Source organism: Populus nigra, chromosome 8 (genome assembly GCF_951802175.1).
Source record: "Populus nigra chromosome 8, ddPopNigr1.1, whole genome shotgun sequence".
NCBI lineage: Eukaryota > Viridiplantae > Streptophyta > Magnoliopsida > Malpighiales > Salicaceae > Populus > Populus nigra.
The window spans coordinates 14,904,447-14,924,331 of NC_084859.1; the positions used below are offsets into that span (position 1 = coordinate 14,904,447).

General features: G+C 34.3%; 2 protein-coding genes across 2 annotated transcripts; both read right to left on the reverse strand.

The window, feature by feature from the left end:
• Positions 1-558: 558 nt before the first annotated feature.
• LOC133702103 (glutamate--cysteine ligase, chloroplastic-like) lies at positions 559-8,405 on the reverse strand. Its single transcript, XM_062126315.1, has 16 exons — positions 8,183-8,405; positions 7,010-7,349; positions 6,349-6,499; positions 6,038-6,145; positions 5,436-5,528; positions 4,232-4,315; positions 4,003-4,071; positions 3,855-3,925; positions 3,703-3,771; positions 2,914-3,007; positions 2,695-2,784; positions 2,523-2,603; positions 2,179-2,271; positions 1,604-1,684; positions 1,036-1,105; positions 559-925 (listed from the first exon to the last, which is right to left on the reverse strand). Exons 2-16 carry the CDS (start codon positions 7,345-7,347, stop codon positions 837-839), a joined length of 1,581 nt encoding a protein of 526 aa, XP_061982299.1. The 5' UTR covers positions 7,348-7,349; positions 8,183-8,405; the 3' UTR covers positions 559-836.
• A 6,091-nt stretch (positions 8,406-14,496) lies between these two features.
• On the reverse strand, positions 14,497-16,513 carry LOC133702211 (5-amino-6-(5-phospho-D-ribitylamino)uracil phosphatase, chloroplastic-like). Its single transcript, XM_062126483.1, has one exon. It carries the CDS (start codon positions 15,911-15,913, stop codon positions 14,768-14,770), a length of 1,146 nt encoding a protein of 381 aa, XP_061982467.1. The 5' UTR covers positions 15,914-16,513; the 3' UTR covers positions 14,497-14,767.
• Positions 16,514-19,885: the final 3,372 nt, after the last annotated feature.

A 19,885-nucleotide genomic window follows, 5' to 3' on the forward strand; every position in this document is an offset into this window, starting at 1 on the left:
GCTAAAAGACAGGAGAACCTAAACAAAACAATTGCATGGATAGCTACCATATAAAATGTTAACGTGGTGGGGTATCTCTAGTGGGTATCGGGAGTACATGGTACCTGTGGGCAGCCACATGGCCCGGTCATGAGAGGTGACCTGAGACACAGCAATATCACATAAGATTTTAGCGATACAGAATGGAAACCCTGGTTAAGCTAATGACCATGAATTAATTACCTCGTAGAAGAGCATGGCATTGAAGGATCTACAGCTGGGGAAATGTGGGATAGTATCTGAAGAGCAGAGAGTTTTTTATCACATTATGAAGCTAGGTAGCGTCATTCTTAAAATGAGCACTGTCAGTTTATTTTGCATGCATCAATGTTTGAGCCGAGAATAGGTAAAGTTTGAAGGTTTGATGCTATTCACATTTCCATCACCAACCTTCACAATTGAATTTTGTGATCAGTGAAAACATGGTTAATTTGTGAAAATGGAATCGATCAACCAAATGGGTTAACCATTTTCATCAAGGATGATCACAATGATGATGAATGACACAAGGCGAACAACTTAACCATAAATGCTTGTGAAAAGCATACAATTAGTTTGTTATTACTCTGGAAGTAAAAAAAATATTCACTCACTCCAAACTATCCGGGTGTATTCAATGAGAGTTTCACGAGAATCCTCGTACCAAGGATTTACATTGAAATTTATTCAGCATAAGACAAACTATCAGTAACAGTAGGTAAAAATAGTTCGGAACATGAACAAGGCTTACACCCAAAGTAAACAGAGAGAATTACATAGCAGGGCACTGCTGCAGAGATTCAAAAACCTAATTCACCTTAGTAAAGTAGCTCTTCAAAAACAGGATCTATAGACTGCCCCCACTTTCCATGGTAAAGTTCCAAAAGCTTCTCTGCTGGTGTTATGCCTGCCATAAGATCATTAATATTCGTGACCATCAAGAAACAACTTATGCAGGTTAACTTTAGACTAAGTACTGGGGAAACATGCAAAAACACGTAGATATTAGTAAGTTACCTGTGCTAGCCACCTCAGCCACTGCGTTCAAGAAACCAACTTCCTTGAAGCCTCTCCTTTCTAAGCCATCCTGAAGAAGAACAAGTGATTGTTTTGAGAACAACATTTACTAAAGTTGAACTGACTCAGGACGTCCCAGAGATAAGTACAAGTCCAAGAAGAAGTCTAAATGCGACAAACAACCTTTTTGATGAAAACAAGCATGGCTTTTTATGATCGGGCAGAAATTTTGTAAGTTCAGTCTCCAAGCCCAGTTTTATAAGGGGGTCAGCTAGCTTTGTTTTCATGTCCAGATTCAGCTCAGAAGATGTTTAAAAATTTTCTTTAATTATTTTAGGATTTATGCAAAATTTTATTTGGTTTAAGTTTCCTTACTTGGGTCAGTTTTAGCTCCTATTTAAACAACATTGTGTGTTATTTTTCATAAAAGATTGATTATTCAGATTATTGATATTCAGAATTTAGGGCTTGAAGAACCCTAGGTTTTATCTTTTGCTATATGCTGCTTCATGAACAAAAGCATATTGCAGTTTGACTTAACCAATTAACATTAGTCGGGGGGGTTTACCTTAGCTAGCTTTAGAACTTCTTCAGCAACGTGTCTCAGCAGCCCATCCCGGAATGGTGTCTTTAGACCTGTCTTTGGAACCTACAAACAAGATGATATCAGATGCACTGTCAGGACTACGAAAGACATGCAGGCTGCACTCTGTGGTAGGATAAAATTAAATAGCAAGCAAGACCTATCCTAATTATACCACATATGCTCATCTATATACAATGCCATGACAGATATCAAAACACAAACCTATGCCTCTACCAATGTCAGGTTTCATGAACTTGCTTCTTGAATATTGAGAAAACATGAACGAAATTTTCAGCAAAGTTAGAAATTTTCATTGTCCTCAGCAAAGTTTGAGATTTTCGTTGTCCATTAGATCACCATATTGTGGACCCTTCTATGGCAGCCTAAACATATCGCAACGGAAGAAATGCCAACAGGGAACACAACCCACCCAACCAAGACTTTTTTTACAATTGGACTACACAGGGTAATGGTCTTTTGCCTATATTCAGTCTTGTTTGAGGCATTTTATGACTTGAAAGAAGATTGACTTAATATAGGTTGTAAAAGTGTGTCACCTTATTCCTTAACATTTGTCTTTCTTCAGAAGTCCAGTCAGCTGTCATGTCTAGAACACTTTGAAGTGAGTCTTCATCGTATAACAGCCCTACCTGACATTTGAAAAAAAACATATCAACTGAAAACAGTGCCAAACTACAAGATGACAAAGCAATGAAACATGCTATGGGTACAAGATTGATATCTTCAAGTTACACATCCTTGCTACTGTAACTGTTCTAGGTATCATATTCTTTATAGCAATGTTCATTCCATCTAAAAATTTCGCTAGAGAAATCAGAAGTATACAAATCATGCAACCAAAAAATGGGAAAAAACATAAAGGATCAAAGGGGCCAACTACCCAAAATGCTGGCAATGCACATAACCTCCTCCAAGGCCCTCCATCAGCACCCCTCATCTCTAAGTATCTCTTCAACCTGACCTGAATGAGATGAGTAAGCAATATGCTTCGAATGAGTCAGGATCAGAACACAGTATCTTTAGCAAAAGAACCAAAATGAAAATAATTTAACCTCGGGAAATATTGTTGTCAAATGGTTTTCCCAGTCATTAAGAGTAGGCAATTCACCAGGAATGCATGGAAGTCTTCCTGCCAAAAAGTCCTGCAAAATTATAAAATGACCATTACTTCTTGAAAAATTAGCACACCTTATCATCCCATGATATTCCTGAAAAGCTGGTGCAAATATCAAAGGCCATAAATTACAAGACTATTAAGGATAGATAGAAACCCGGAATGACATTCCAGTACAGTCAATATACTTCTCTTTCCGATACACGAAATACATTGGAACATCAAGAGCATAATCAACATACTGCTCAAACCTGCAAAGGGAAAAATAAAACAAAATTGTCATCATGTCATCAACTTCATACACCAAGTGCTCGTCCACTTGTTTATGCAAGTATCCATGCAAGCATTATGAACTTAAGCTTTCAAACATACATGTAGCATGTATTTGACTGCAGGAATGGGTATATTCCACATGTTTATTTACTGATAAAAGAATTGGGATTGATGCTACCCATCTTGAATCTTTTTAACTCAGTAGTCGGAAGTCATGATGGCACTTGTTTATGCAAGTATTCATGAAAGCATTATGAACTAAAGCTTTCAAACATACATGTAGCATGTATTTGAATGCAGGAATGGGTATATTCCACATGTTTATTTACACCTGATCAGCAAACTGATAAAAGAAACAGGATTGATGCTACCCCATCTTGAATCTTTTTAACTCAGTAGTCGGAAGTCATGATGGCTCCTCTTGATCATAAACAAACTAGCAAGGAGTGAATCTATACATGTCATTAGATCTATATTTACACAAACAATGATCATATGTGCTCATAATTGAAGCGATCTAGGTTCCTGTACATCACAATGTTCAGAATAACAAAAAGCTTGAAAAATATAGATTATGTAGTTGGATTTCCAAATCCACCCACCCTCCACCACCCCAACCCAAAAATTATTATCTTAAATGTTATTTTCCTCTCAAATAACAAGTTAAACTTACCCAAAGTTGTCATCAAAAACAAATGGGAGCATCCCAGCACGGTTGTTGTCAGTATCAGTCCAGATATGGCTGCTCACGTAAAGAAAAGTCACTGGAAGCCCATGGGAAACAAATTTCATATTAAGTACAACAGTACAATTACGTTTAGAAACCTTCTCTTGCTGAGATAGCCATTTGGTTTTCCATCAGTGAAAGGTGAGTTTGCAAATAGAGCTGTTGCTATCTGTTTATTTTCAAAAAATAAGAAATCAGAAAATTTTGCAGTGAAAAAACAAGAAGGAATATAGAAAAGTTTCTCACCGGCTGCAAAGCAAGGCCAGCACGAAATTTTCTTATCATGTCAGCCTCGGAACTGAAGTCCAGGTTAACCTATTGAAAGTCAATTTTTAATATAAATAAAAGTTATCAATATGCATTAGGAGAAAAATTCGCTAAATACAAAAAAGGAAGTTTGAGCTACAAAATTAGCCACCAGGCAAAATTTTGCTTCAAAATGACTAAACCATTGAAAAAGCAAAATTCATCTGACCTGAACAGTGCAAGTCCTAAACATCATATCAAGTCCTAGTGAGCCAACTTTGGGCATGTAATTCCTCATGATATCATATCTTCCCTGAGACAAAATACATGTCAGTAGACAAGCAATTAAAATTTACAAAGACAACCATGATTATAAATAGCACAAAAAAAAGGAAGGAAGAGAAGTATTAAAAAAGGGATTGATTGAAAGGCCTAGTACTGCAGGGATAATAAACATATATTAAATATCACTGATGGTCTGTCACAGACTCACATGATAGATTGGAAAGGATCCTTTGACAAATCCAATACTTAAAGCAGTCCGCAAATTTCTAGAGGCTCTTTCCTCTTGACATGAACATTTAAATCAGTCTACATATGCAACTTTAGATAGCTTATAGCAAGAAAATACTAGGGGGGTGTAGTTGGCTGAATAATCAGCTTAAAGCCACAGAACTAAACAATTCCCAAGAGATTGGCATAGATATGTGAAAGCTCAGAGACACAATCTGCCATATTTAACAAAGAAGGAAGCATTTGTAGCATACTGTGAAGGAAGGACAAATCCAGGGGGGACCAGGGGTTGCCCTGCCCCTCCCCCCTGCTAATACAGCATATTAGGTTCTGTTGTTTAGAAAATTTTCATTTAATCCCTGAAAAATATAACTGTTTTCCCTTGAAAGCCTTTTTCATCAATAATTTTAACCCTCCAAAGATAGAAAATTAGCTTTCCTTATTAGAAGATGACCCATTTGGTCCTCTTTTCTTACAAAATTTTTGTTTGAATCCTTAAAGACGTTTAATTTATTTTGTGTCCTACAAAAGATAATGAGTTGACATATCTAAGTTTTTTTTTTTCCTCTACTTTTTCATAGGGAAAGGAATTTTCACCCCCTCCCCCCTATCTCAATAGTCCTAGATCCATCCCTTCTATGAAGGTTCGACATGCAAAAGGCAAACAGGAAACCAATGAAACAACATAAAAACCATGAATATAAATCCATATGATCATAATTTTATTTATTCCATCCCTTTTGTTAGTGACGCAAAAACTCACTTAAAAAGTTTACAAGGGCACATTTGTCTTATATGAAAAGCATGTTCAAGCTAATTCTGTGACAACTATTACCTTTTACTTTCCTCAATTATCCATTTTATATTTCCATGTAAGTTAATTGGATAAAAAAAAATATAAATTGATTGAATGATTATACCTTGGGCATAATAGGTATGTCTTTGAGTACCCATTTAGGCTGGAAGCCAATTCCTAAGAATCCAATTCCCATTTCCTCTGCAACGGCTTTCACCTGGAGAAATTAACATATGTCAAGCTCAATAGGATGTAGTGTGTGTGTGCAGGCGTTTCATTAGGCATTTGAAAAGAGATAAGTACCACCAAGCAATATCATATTCATTCATACAATAATAAAATTATAATACCAACAATTAATAGAATCCAAGTCAAGATCGACCCAAAATTAATTCGAGAAAGTTATAAGATAAACATAAAGAGTTGATGTAAAGGAATGAAAAATTCTAGAGAGAAAAGGATTTGAAGCATAAAAATGAGTAATCTGATTCGATATGTTTTGGACGGTGAACTGGAATCAGGTAGACCACAGAACTATGCACATATACCTTTTTTTGGCAAAACATGAAGAAAAACATATTTTTTTATGGAAACAGATCATTTAGATGTTTCTCAGACGTTGTTTGGAAAAAAGACACTTGTCCTATACCACAACAAACCTAGAAGTTTAATTAACCTCAACACAAGTCATGCAAATGCTAAAAAAGTATAACGATCACAATTTACCTGATAAAGGTGTGAATTAACTTCTGCACAAGTTTGATGCAAAGTTTCTACAGGTGCTCCACTGAGCTCAAACTGACCACCAGGCTCTAATGATATGCTTTGCTTCTCCTGGGCACAACAATTAAAAGCACATAATCAACAACTCAGGTGCCGTTTGAGAAAGTAGCACAAAGAATTCCAGTGTAAGAGATGCATCTAGCTTGTATATAAACAGTAGAAAAGAAGTCCAGAACAAAGTATATGATATGCATAAGAATGAGATGCAATTAGCTAGGGAAAAGCAATGAAGATAAACATGATGACCATTTTACCTGTTTAAGTCCTATGATGGTGTCACCTTCCATTATTTTGTCCCAGTCAAATCTCTCAGCAATACCATGAAGCAACTCTGCAATCTGTTCATATTTCATAGGGCGCAAAGTTCCGATCTCAAAACCAAACTTCTCGTGTTCTGTACCTATTCTGCAAAAGTAACACATGTAAACAAGCAAATACCCTGGGTACAGGTAAAACAAGAAATCAATATAAAGACCCCGATAGAATTGAGTATCAATGAAAACAAAATGAAATGGGATATAAACGAGGTTGTTAGCAAGGACGAGGGAAGAACTCTTCTTTAACAGAAGGTGCTTGGACTTGCAACTTGAAAAGCATACGAAGCACTGCAGTATGAGATAGACTAGTCAGAAGGGCACAAGCACAACAAAACCTTCCCACTATATGTTCGATCATAATTGACCTTTGGTAGATACAAACATGATTTGTGTCAGAGTATTTGAATTGCAAGAATTCAGGAACCACTACGATTTGCAGAATTTAGGAATGGTGGAATGGGCCAAAGAAGAGTCTTTTATCCATATGCATGATTTTAACAATATACCATTTTTCCTCGGGGATGCAATCAGTGACAAGGTCTCCAGCAAGAAGACGATACCACCCTAATCCAACTATGATCAGGAACTAAAAATTTACCTCCAATTTTCCTTAGGCTTGCAACCAGAGGCAAGGTATCTAATAAGATCCTCTTTCGTTAGTGGTTCTGTGGCAACGACAGCATCTTCTGTAGGAGGGCTTGCGGCGACAACAAATTGATGCCCTCTTTTCATTCCTACGGACAGACTCTCTGAACTCAGAATCTTAGGTGTCTTGCTAGAATTACATGATAATGAAGAGAATCTGGCGGGTGTTTCCTTCAGCTTAGATGCATCAATGTTACTAGCCATACCAATAACCACATTTTGTGCAGTTTTGCAGCGGCTTATATCAGTAGGTATACAGTATGATGGACCAGCCTGGGAAACCAGCGTCATGCCTGCAACAACCCACATCCATCCTTTCAATTACAACTTATAAAGTCAACACGAATAGGAATCAAGCATCCAGAGAGAAAATTTTGAACACAAACAAATTACATGTCAACCAACTGTAAAACATCGGGAAAGTTAGTTATACAGAACTTATTCAGCCAGACTCAAAGTGCATTGCAGCTCCAAAATAAATTCACTCACATTGTTTCACATGGTCTTCAAGGTAACATCTATGCACCTTCTAAATTTTAGCCATTGCAGGTCATATTGGAACCAAAAATAAAGACATATCTCATAGTAATACATTCAATAGTTTCACATAATGCCCCTTTTCAACTTCACCACTTATATTTTCAGTAACCAAAACACAAAAAAGTTCATGAGCGTACTTCCAATAAGTTTACATGATACACTTATTTTAAAAACTTTGCTGTCCATTTCAAATTCACATACATATTCAATATTCAAAAATCAGAAAACGCTCGAGGCATCTACTTCACTGCATATCATCTCAGTATAAACAAAACCCAGATTAGCTTATCCAACTAAGTATCAATAACAAAATCCCTTCACGTGAATCAGAAACGAAACAAAAAAGAGAATTTTGGCATAAAAAAATAAAAACTCCACTTCTCCTTGGTTTCACAATACCCAATTCACCATTCAACAAACACAATAGTCATTGATTCCCATGACATTTCTAACACTATATTAGAAAAACAATAAAACAAAAAAGGTTTTCGCGACAAAAGACCAGTAACACGATCAAGGCATCAAATGAACCAAAAAAAACCTTATAAAAGAATGCTCTTGTTCACATAAAAGACAGAATTTTTACCTTGAAGAGCAAGAGAAAACAAAAGGAATTCTAGGGTTCGCAGTGATTAGATTAAGATAATAATAGTGGCAGATTTTGATGGATTGAAGAGTATCAAAAAGGAGAAATTTTTGAGAGAGCGATAGCTAAGAAAGGAGAGAGCTTTTGTTGGGTTGGTTTTGCAGTGAAAGTGAAGAGACGAGAAGATTAAAAATGAGTGCGGCACTGCAAGGCTGCATATTGCATTGCTTAATTGCTTATATGGTCCACTTTTGCTGGGCTTCTTACACGTCAGCACTTTTATAGATTCTCCAAGCATATGCAAAATACCTTAATTAATGTGTAAACTAGTTTAAAAATATTTCTTAACGAATACAATGGTACATACATCTTAGTAGTTTGTACGTCTTCGCTGTGTTGCGAGGAAACGAGTAAGAAAAGTTCAAATTTTAGTGAATTTTTTTGGTATTATTATTAACTTAAAAATAATTGTTTTGAAAAAAATTTTATAAATTTTTTTTATTAATGTATCTCTTATTTATCTTAGCGAGTACAAGATTTTTAACTATAATTATTGTTTAAAAAAAATATTTTATGTTAACAAAAATATATTAAAATAATATATTTATATTTCATGTGTGATTGAAATATTAAAGAAAAAAACATAAATATAATAAATTCATGTTGAAAATCCATTTAAAAACTTTGAAAGTAATTGAAAAACAAATATTAAGATTCAGATAAAAAATTATAATAATATTTAAAAACTGTTTTAAAACTTAAAATTAAGAGAATCTAGTAAAAAGATTTCGGAGTGTTAAAAAACCCCAAAAAAAAATAAAGATTGAAAAGGATTAGACCTGGCATTTGACATTTCAACAGCAAATCAAACTCATTAGACAAGAAGTTATTATCCTTTGAATTAAATAAATATATTAGTTTATTTAATTAGTTCGTATAAATCATAAAAACCTTAAATTCTTTTAAATGTGTAGTATAATATAATAATTTTATAGGAGTTACAGCTTGGGTGACTTCACGTGACATGAAAATTACTCACAAAAATTAATATTGACCAACTCATCACAAGACTGGAATTCAAGCATAAACAGAGAGAGGGAAAAAAAATAAGAACATCTGACCATTTTATCAAGTGTTCATTGACTATATGAAAATTTATTGGGAAGTCTCTACGTTGAAGATTTCATTTTGTCATATTCCATTTTTATATTTGTTTAAATTTCCCGAGAATGTGCTATTTTTTATATTAACCGTATCCCTCTGTAAATTATTTGACTTTAGAAAGACTTGAATCCATAGACAGAGCAACGTCTTAATCACTGTACTAAGTTATCTTAGATAAGCTCCGGCCGCCGTCAGCTGCGAGGAAGCACAGGACAAGGACGATGATGTATTTGATGACCTCAACAGCATAGGTACATGGGGTCTCCGATCTAGAAATCCAGTGATGCAAGAATAAATTATATTTTTTTTGTGGAAAAGGTTAGAATAAAAATATTAGATTAGCGCACAACAACGAAGATTCCTGGCATTTTCCCACTAACAATGGAGCTTATTAGTTTGAATTAAAAATTATGTACGACATATTGCTCGTAATCAAATTGATCATTTGCTCTCCAGACCTATTACTAACAAGATAATATATTTTTTAGATTTTTTTATATTATCATATTAAAATTATTAAAAAACATCTAAAAAGTGTTAATTTATTGTATTCATGAGTTTACATTTGTGCGTTAATATTTTGAGTTTGAATAAAAAAAAGTCATGTTAAGAGATTTATATATATAAAAAATCAATATAAACAATTGATTGCCACACTCAAAATGAAAATATTTTTATAACTCTTTCTTAATATATCTTTCCAATATAAACTTTGGTTTTTACATGATATACTAAAAGGATTCAGTGTTCTTATTACCATTTACATAAATATAAAATACTGTTAATTGGAACGCTATAATAACAGCCTAATCCTTGACACAAAAAGTTGTCATGGCAACAGGGGAGAGATATGGTTGTCTTTTTGTTGGGATGCATTTGACATTGAACGGATAGTTGAGGCAAAAATTGTCATAACAAGTTTTGGTGGGGCTGCAAGTCATAGGGAGCGGGCACCTGGCGTTGGCGCTACCCATGCAGGGACAACTGGCGCTTCGGCTGACCGGCCCTTGCGCAGGGCAGACCGAGCACCACATGGCGCATGGGCGGCCTTGCCCTTGCGCGGGACAGACCTGAGCGCCACGTGGCGCAAGGGATGGACATAGTCATGCCTAAACCCAAGTTGGGTTTGGACACGTCCACGCCGAACTTGGGGTTAGAGCTGGACGCGTCCACGACCATCCCTATATTGGGTCTGGACGCGTCCGCGCCCACCTGTTAATATAATAATAATGTGTGTTATAAATATTATTTTTTCTCTTACAATTCAAAGTGTTCAGATAAAAAATAGTATTATTTATGTTATAAATATTGTTATTTTTATTATAACTCAAAGTATTAATATAAAAAAATATTATTATATGTTGTAATCATCCTTGAAATTCTTAATATAATTATTTATGTTATAAATATTATTATTATTTTTATTATAATTCTAAATATTCATATAAAAAATAGTATTATTTGTTTTATAAATATTATTATTTTTATTATAATTAATATTATTAATAAAATAATTAATAAAATTGAAAAAACAATTATTATAAATATTATTTTTTATATTAAAAATATTTACATTAGTTTTTATAAAAATAAAAAATAAGCTCGCCACGTAGCGCGGGCATCCAACTAGTTTCCTTCATGAAAACAATTCTCAACAGTTACAAAATAAATGCTTTTCCTCTTTCTTTCTCTGTGGCGCAATCCTGTAAAATTCATGCCAAATAGTCAACGGAAATGATGAATGAAAATACGTACACGTTTCGTGGAATGGGTTACTGCGAAGTCGCTTTCACTCAGCTTGGCGGCTGACACCTCACCACTGATAAAAAGACAAGTGGCTTCGTACTTAAAAAATAATTTTCTAGTTGAAAGCCAAATATTTCAACAGCCATTGCAGTCCAAACTATATATATATATATAATATTATTTTAATGCTAACATGCAATAGTTTCTAGGAAAATCTGTACCGATTCAGAGCCGTGTGTTATTTTGATTCTCGTATTAAAATAATATTTTTTATTTTTTAAAATTGATTTTTAACATTAATATATAAAAACATTAAAAAAATAAAATTTAAAGCAAAAACAAATTGTGAATGTAACTTTCCACGGGTCACTTTCATTTTTATTAAGTATTCATTAAATTAAAAAAAAAAAAGAAGCAGCGGGGCATTTACCGTATGTATGTATCATCATGACTGCTATTATATGGGAGCTGGTAGGGAACAATTTCCAGGCTTTCTATGTAATTAAACTAAACTTCGAGGGTTTCTTTTTAAGGGTCTCTCCTTTTTGTTTGTGGCTGCGTTTTACTGCGTCTTTTTTTTATATTAATTGCCAGGGTTGTCGTCTCCTTGACTTTACTATCTTGCCCTTTTTTCTCCCCACTAAATGGAGTGGGGCATGGCTTTCTGGACATTTTGCTATGTGCACGAGGTAGCTTCTTCGTTTCATGTAAAGCGTGTTTGGTCTCTCTCCAAACCAGAGGTCCACTGTGCGGGACCCACCAATATCAGCCTCAGTTGCTGGCGAGTCGTGTAATTCCCGCTTTTTAATTGCTTTCCATTTCTCTCCTCTTGTTAATTCAATCTGGACGTCTTTTTATATCAGTATTTTTGAAAACATTTTAATTTTTTAATTTTCATATTATTTTAATATTAAAAATAAAAAAATATTTTATTTCGATTTATTTTATAAAAAAACCACTTCAAAAAATAACGACAAACACATCTAAACTAAAAAAAAAGTTTTTACTGGGCTGAAACTTCGCGCTGCAAGGTCTCAAGGGGGTCTTTAATCTTACCAAACCTAGCATGGTGAACATGCTTAGATCTAACAGAGCTTGCTTTTATCATGGCTGATGTGGCTTTATGCTTCTTTCCCCTTGCTCTCTGTTTGGTGTGTACAGGTCTACAATGGCTTATCAATCAACATTATAGCTTTTCCATCGTTTTCAATGCACCTGGCCTCCGTACTAACCACCAAATCCTTGCATTTTCTGAAGTTGATGATGCATTCCAATTTTTATCTTCTGCCATTCTTAGTCTGGTATCCCTTGAAAACTTCCCCATGCACGAGTCCTTTTCATTACCTTTTTTGCCTCATACGATTCTTTATGACTCTGTTCTTACGAGTAGGTGCATGCATGTTAAGTTTTCTGTCAACTCTTAATTGCCCACCCTTTCTTTTTACCACTCACTGCAATTTTGAACTAGCTTTTCCTGCATTTTGTTCGTGCTTCTCGGGTTTTTCCTTTCGCATTCCTTATAATTTTAGCATGTTAGCTTTTGTGCTTTGCTTTTTTCTCACATGATTTCTTCAATAGCATTTGTGATCAGCTAGGCCGCTGAGTTTTCCTGGCATCGTACCTGGGCTCAACAAAATAATTTACAAGTCAGTTTCCTTTACTACAGTCCTCTTTAAAGCTACTGTTCACCTTCTTCTATTTCGGCTCCTCTACATGTTAAATTGGGCCCTGAGTTTATCTCCCCCTACCTTCTCACCTTGTCGTCGTGCTACAGAGTAAAATCTCGTGCAAGGGTTGTTTCTCTTCTAATACGCAATATATAGTCTAATATCGGGATGCCTTTTCTACTGTATAATTTTTATATATTAATGCAATCTACACCATTGTTATGGTTTCTTCCTTCTTGCTGTTTCTTTCCCTCGTCGTTTTGCCGATTTCTTTTGATTAGGAGGGATTTCCCACCTTCATTTGGTGTGGTTTGTCCCCCTTTACTTGCATTCTCGTGTTTCCTAATACAAATTGTTTTCTTTTACCCTCTGTTTTCCATCCTTTTTTCTCTTCTATTTTTTTTTTCCAATTATTTTCACTTTTTTTATTATTATATAAATTGGGTTTTTATATAATTCCGAATCACTAAAAATTATCCTTTGCCATCACAGACCAAATTGTAATCTTCCTAAAATTCAGGGGTCAGATCGTAACTTTATAAAATTGAAGTATTAAACTAAAATGATCATAAATTAGTGACCAGGATGAAATTAATTATACTTAAACTCACAATCATTTCGGTCCACAATTCCAAATTATGTTTCAGGGGTCATATTGTAATTTCTCCAAAGCTATGGGACTAGGCTATAAATTTCACAAATCAAGGACTAAACCAAAATTTGATCATCTTTAACCTCAAGAGAAAGGTGGGAGAAAAAGAATGTAAAGCCCAATACATGTCATGGATCCGAACATATAAAACATGGCCCAAAGTATACCCAACATACAAGTCCTGTCTTGCATCCTTCTACAATATGTAAGATTGGGTCGACTGTAATCATTGTTTGACACGAGACAGTGACTTTTTTTTTTTTAGTTGCTATAAACTTGAATTTACATCATAAATTTCAAATAGCCGTGTAGTCATATTATAAAATAAATTGACTGGTTTACGTTTTTTATGGTAGACTTTACTGGAATAATGTGTTCTTTTTAATTATTATTATTATTCTTATTAAGGTGTGAAAAGGTATAATTTAGTTCATAAATTTTTTAATTTTTACAGTATCATGTCTTAACTTTTTAGTTCTCAAACTTATTTTTCATTCTCCTGTTGGAATGTCAACGGGGACTCTAAAACATGCTGGTCATCGGCCCCTTTGGATTAGAACCCAAATGGTAACAAAGAAACCGCGGACCGAACCGAGTGATACCGGATAGAACAGGAACCGAATCCCCAGCCTTGTGAAGACCAAATACGACGCCACTCCAACTTTCAAGTAAAATTACCAAAGGATTGTTGAGAACATGACAAAAGGAACCACTTTTGCCACAAACGCTAGTGCTATAACGTTATCAATGATTTTTACCTGGAGGGATCTAATAATTTTCGAGGTCGGATCATTGGTTCCTTGGTTAGAGCACAACGGCGGCAAGCAATTAAATTACAGATGTCTAACTGCTCAGCCAAACATCCCAGACCTTTGAGAAACCAAAGATTTTATGAAGCAACTTCAACCTCCAAGGAAACGTACCACTTGTTACAAACCAGGCTCTCGACCTGATCATCTTAAGCAATTCTGCTGTTGAGAATTGTTAAACAATATGATAAACAGAGGGAACATTGAGCAATGAGCTTAATGATTCTTATACGTACAGTTGAATTGATTCTAAAGGTTCGAACAGAAACAGAAAGAAGCACGGCAAACAAATTATTGAAAACACAACTATATACATTGTACGGGTGATACATCATAATGTAATTCTAGTCCAATGTAGACCACCATTTTTTTTTCCTTCTTTTTTTGACCTTTTCTTCTATTTCCCTCTTTCTACTTTTAATCTTTTTTTATCCCTTCTACACGGCAAGGGATTCACCAGCTTGCAGTGATTCTAGAGGGGGCGCTATAGAACTATTTTCATCAAGAATTGGATAAAGCACAAAATAAACTGTACAATTCATAAGAGCTACCAGAAAATATCATCAACTCCCGCTGAGGTAGATCGATCATTATCATCCTCAGGCTCCAGCTCCGTCTCTAGCTCAACAGGCCCAAATTCTGGCGATTCAATATCAGCAAGATTCTTCAGATCAACAATTGAAAGTTCATCTAGTTTCCTCACCACCAAGTCTGCAGCACCAAGCTCATACACGGGATGCTTACTAGCAATAGCAACACACTTCATAAAAGCATCGTGTGCAGCCTCCACAGTTTGATTAGAGTTCCCAAACACAATACAGCGCTGTGGTATAAAGTTTAGAAGCTGGGCTGCATAAATAAACATCTCCGGATCAGGCTTCCCCCTGTGAACATCTTCTGCTGCTACAATAGCAGTGAAATACCCTTCAATCCCGACGGTTCCAATTGCACTCTCGAGAGTTTTTCTTGGACGTGTGGAAACCAATGCCATTGGTATCTTGTAATGCATCAAAATATTCACAAACTCCTTTGAGCCAGTTCGTAATCTGTATATCCCACCTTGAAGAGATTGGTAGATTTCTTCCTTCCTTGTAGCCATTCTTTTCATCTCTGGCGGGTCTCTCGACCAACACAAGACTTCAGAAATCGCTTGTTCATTCTTCATCCCATCTACTCGTCTCAAAATAAAAGCTGGAGGAGTGGGTTTTCCTTCTTCTCGGGAAAGAGCAAGCCAAGCTTGCCTCTCGAGATCAGGATTGTCCTCGATTATCACACCCTCCCACTCAAAAATAGCACCCAGCCAACTGCAACCCATCCTTTCTTGTCGAATCAAGGGGTTATGCAACAAAGCATTATCCGCTCTGTTCTCTGGTGGCCACAAACCTGGTTTTCTATCAACACCAGTATCAACTCGGTAATTCCAAGTCCGTGGTATTCTCTCTTCCTCCCTGTATGAATACACCTCTTTCGTGAGCTCTGTTGCCAGAGCCTTAATTGAGGTATTAACTAACCTATCAATTTTCAATCTTGGCAACATAGGAGAAGAATAAACAACCCTTTTACCCACGGCTTCTTTTATCGGACACCGACAACTACTCAAAGATTTTCTCCTGTAAGAAGTATCCTTGACAGACAATCCCCCACACAGTGGCCTATATCCAATAAGAGATGCTGCAGCGACTGAATCCGCCATGTTTACCAGTTCTCAAAATAGGCAAGCCCACCAACAAATTTCAACTCGAATCTAAACTAAATTTTCCCTAATTCAATCCCTAGAGAATCGTACACAACTTAAAATTTACACAGCAGTAATTATAATTACACAAATAAACATCAATTCAATACCTGAACTTTTAGATAGAAAGCTATACAAATGCCTATAATAATAGTATTCTCTAAAACCTTAAAAAGAGACCAGAATAAAGCAGAGCTTTCTTACACTAAAAAGAAAGCAACTTGCTTGCTTAAAAGCCAAACCAAGCATAGCCCATTAACCCCAACAATCTAAAACCTCAAAGAAACAACATAAACAGCTGTAAATCCTATAAAAACTCACCCCAGAAGGCTAATACACAACAAATAAAAAAGCCTCTAAATTATGGAAATTTTTTATCAATTTTAGAGTGGAAAAGGGGGGAATGAAGAACCTGTGAAGTAACCGTTGATTAAATATTCGATGGGTGGGATTGGAGAAGGAGAGGGGAGTGGCTAGATACTTCGAGGGAGGAAGGATATGTGAATATCTCCGAGTGTGTGTGATGCTTATTGTTGAAGGAATGGTTGTTGTTTTCTGTGGTTTATAATTACACCCAGACTTTTTTACAAGGAGAAAAGGGTCCAGCTTGCTGGGCACGCGTCAGTTACTATTATTATTATATTATAGACTATAGAATACAGGGGGGATTATATAATTTATTTTGTTACTAAAAGTTTTATTTTATACTATTTTATCCTGATTGAGAGTAAATTACTTCTAATTTCTTAATTAATGATGAAATTAAAAGAAATGTGATTGAAATAAAAAGGAGGTCAGATATAGATGACATGCCAAAGATTACATGAAAAATATACTTAGATTATTGGTATTTGAAAATAACACAATTTATATAATTTAGATTCCTTTAAATTTTTAAAAATCACTTTTGGTACGTAAGTTTATTTGTGTTATTTTTTAATTCCCGGTCAAAGAAAAAAGAGAGAGGGGTTGTTAGATTTCAACAATGAGAGAGAATGTCATCGTTCACTGCCTTTTTCAACCACCAAAATAGTTTTTATTAGTGTCCATGGGTTCTATGAGATGAAAGGGATTTCGTAGTGGTTGTTCGGACCCTACATATTGCATGAAAAACTAGATCTAAGTTGAGAAAATAAAAACTAACTCAGTCTGATTTCGGGTTTTTAGGCTATTTTTTAAGTATTGGGAGTTAATAAAATGGTTTTGGGGTGTTATAAGTGTGATGGTAAGGTTTTTTTAGGTAGAAATAGCTTTAAAAATGGGTCATTTTGGTCAAAAGTGTCACTGTCCTGATTTTCAATCATCACTTTAGTGTTTGAAATATAGGCTTACAGATGATACGTCATTTACCTTGGTTGGCAATATATCAACGATTTTTTTTTAAATAAGGATAGATGACATTAAAAATTTTAAAAAGAAAAACCAAGGCCCCACTAATGCTCTCAGGCTTTTCATTATAGTGGCTCAGACACGTTGGACTATAAGCCCGCGAGTCTTGACTCTTTTTGGCTCTTTTTTTTAGGATGACTATAAATTTAAAGGAAAAAAATTATTGAACCCAGTTGAGTTTATGGTCCAGGTCACAAGTTTAAAGAGTTAAGTCATATCACTCGGACTATTTTTTTCTTCTTTCTGATATTGCTTTTTTTTAACTAATATCTTTTTTTAATATATATATATATATATATATATATATTAAGATATATATATATTGGATGATCCTTTTTTCTTGTTGAATTAGTTTTTTTCAATTTTATCCTTTATTATTTTGGTTGGTTGGAATTTAACTTTATTATTTTTTTAATATTTATCTTATACTGTGTAATCCAGCTTCTTGAACCATGTCATGGGTTTGAGAAATTTGATGAGGTTGATTTTGATCCTTTTTAATTTTTTTTAAAAAAATAAAGGGAGAATTAACTTATGCAAGGTTGAACAAGTGAATACAAACTATAATTCCATCATCCAAGCAAATCAATCCAATCGATACATTCTCGCAACAATGGAATTCCTATTATTAATGTAGAGAGCTTTATGTTTCAAAGATAGTAATTATTTGAGAAATAAACTTTATATTATGAAAAAAATGGAATTGTGTTAGGAAAGTTGATATTGACTGCGTGTCTTGTAATATAAAGAATGTTATTTTCCTTCATATTGAAACAAATATACCTTCAATACTAGAGTAAATATCGAATGATGAATAGCCGATATTTTTAGTTATTTATTTTTAAAACTCAATAAATCCTTCAAAATCCATGATTTTTTAATAAAATAAAATAAAATAAAATAAACCCAATTCTTTAACAAAACATGTGGTTCAGAAACGTAGGCTTCAAAGTCGAATATCTAAATATATGGCTGATACAAAATGGATGTTACAATATATCTAGTTGGTAAGTCAACTAGTTAAGATTTGTAAGGATACATTTTCAAATTTCTAACTCTATAATATGATCCTCAACCTTTTAAATTCTTTTTACTTTAATCATTAAGTCTTTTAGTATTATAACAATCTAACTCGATTTTATACCTTTTAAATCCAACATCCCCGCATTTAAATAAATTATGATACTTAAACTTGTAATTTTGATTTTAAAGGTGTCGTTGGTATTAAACCTTTAATCATGTCAACTTTTCAAGACATGAACTAAATCAATGGTAGCATTATTTTTCAAACCATAATATATAAATGTCCAATCATAAAAGATACACGTATAAAACTACTTTGTTCTTGAGAAATTTATTAAATTTAAGGACTATTTTGGTCTTGTGCCTCCACCTAGATTTCATGAATATTTATAAAAGTATCCACACTTTTGTTTGAAGCATTGAAATTCATCTTTATTATGTTATTGCTTAGTACCACATGCATATGTTCATTATCAAATATTTGAACTCAATTGACGGATAAATATTTCTCTTTTTTTGACATCAAACCCATAATGGTCATCGCTCCAATATTTTTAGTTTATTTTTTTTTTTAAAGCTAGGATAGAAATACATGAGTCTAGGAAGAAGGTTGGGCTCGGGCACCAACCCGAGCTCAGGTGCTGGGCATGTTCAACACTTTTTGTTAGGCTTGGATGCAGCTCGAGTCAGGTGTTAGGCACCCCAACACCTCTTTATGAGTTTGTGCGTACCACTTAAACCCAACCCTCACACTCAAATGATGTGTCTGGATCTACTTTTTAAACTCAAAAACATGCGTTGACTATTTTTTTCCTTTCATTGTTAATTCTTGTGTAAGAGATATTATTCTTCATTAATACTTATTAATATTTGTGTAAGAAATATTCTTTCTCATTAATATTTGTATAAAAGATATTTTGTCTCTCATAAATGTTATCATGGTAAAATTACTCTTCAACCCCACTACCGATTCTATTAGTTGTAATCTTTACCATTAGAAAGTCCTTAAACACCCTAAACACCCTACAAAAAAACTTTTGCAGGTATTCAAAGAAATTCGTCAAGAAAATTTACCTTAACATTGAAAAAATAAATTATTTACAAAGAAACTTAACCAATTCATAATTCAACAACTAAAAAAACTTATCCTACAAATACTTCTAATTCTAACACCTCATCACAAGGTTGTACCTTCCACAATATTAGTAAACATTAATCTACTTTATGTACCCTAGTGTTTATGCCAATCACGTATCAATAATTTGTATCTTCCATTAAATCTTTGAACTAATTCTTGGTTAGGAACGGTTGAGTTCTCACTATTGAAAATTCTTTTAATTTTATTATTTTTCATGGTAGTCCAGTGATTTATTCCCTCGTGAGTTTTTATCACGCTTGAATCTATGGTAGAATTGCATATATAATTCATATGGACAATTGAGTCTATAAAATGTATTCAATTTATAAAGTTGGTATTGCCATAGCGGTTGTAGTTATAATTTTAAAAAAATTATTTTA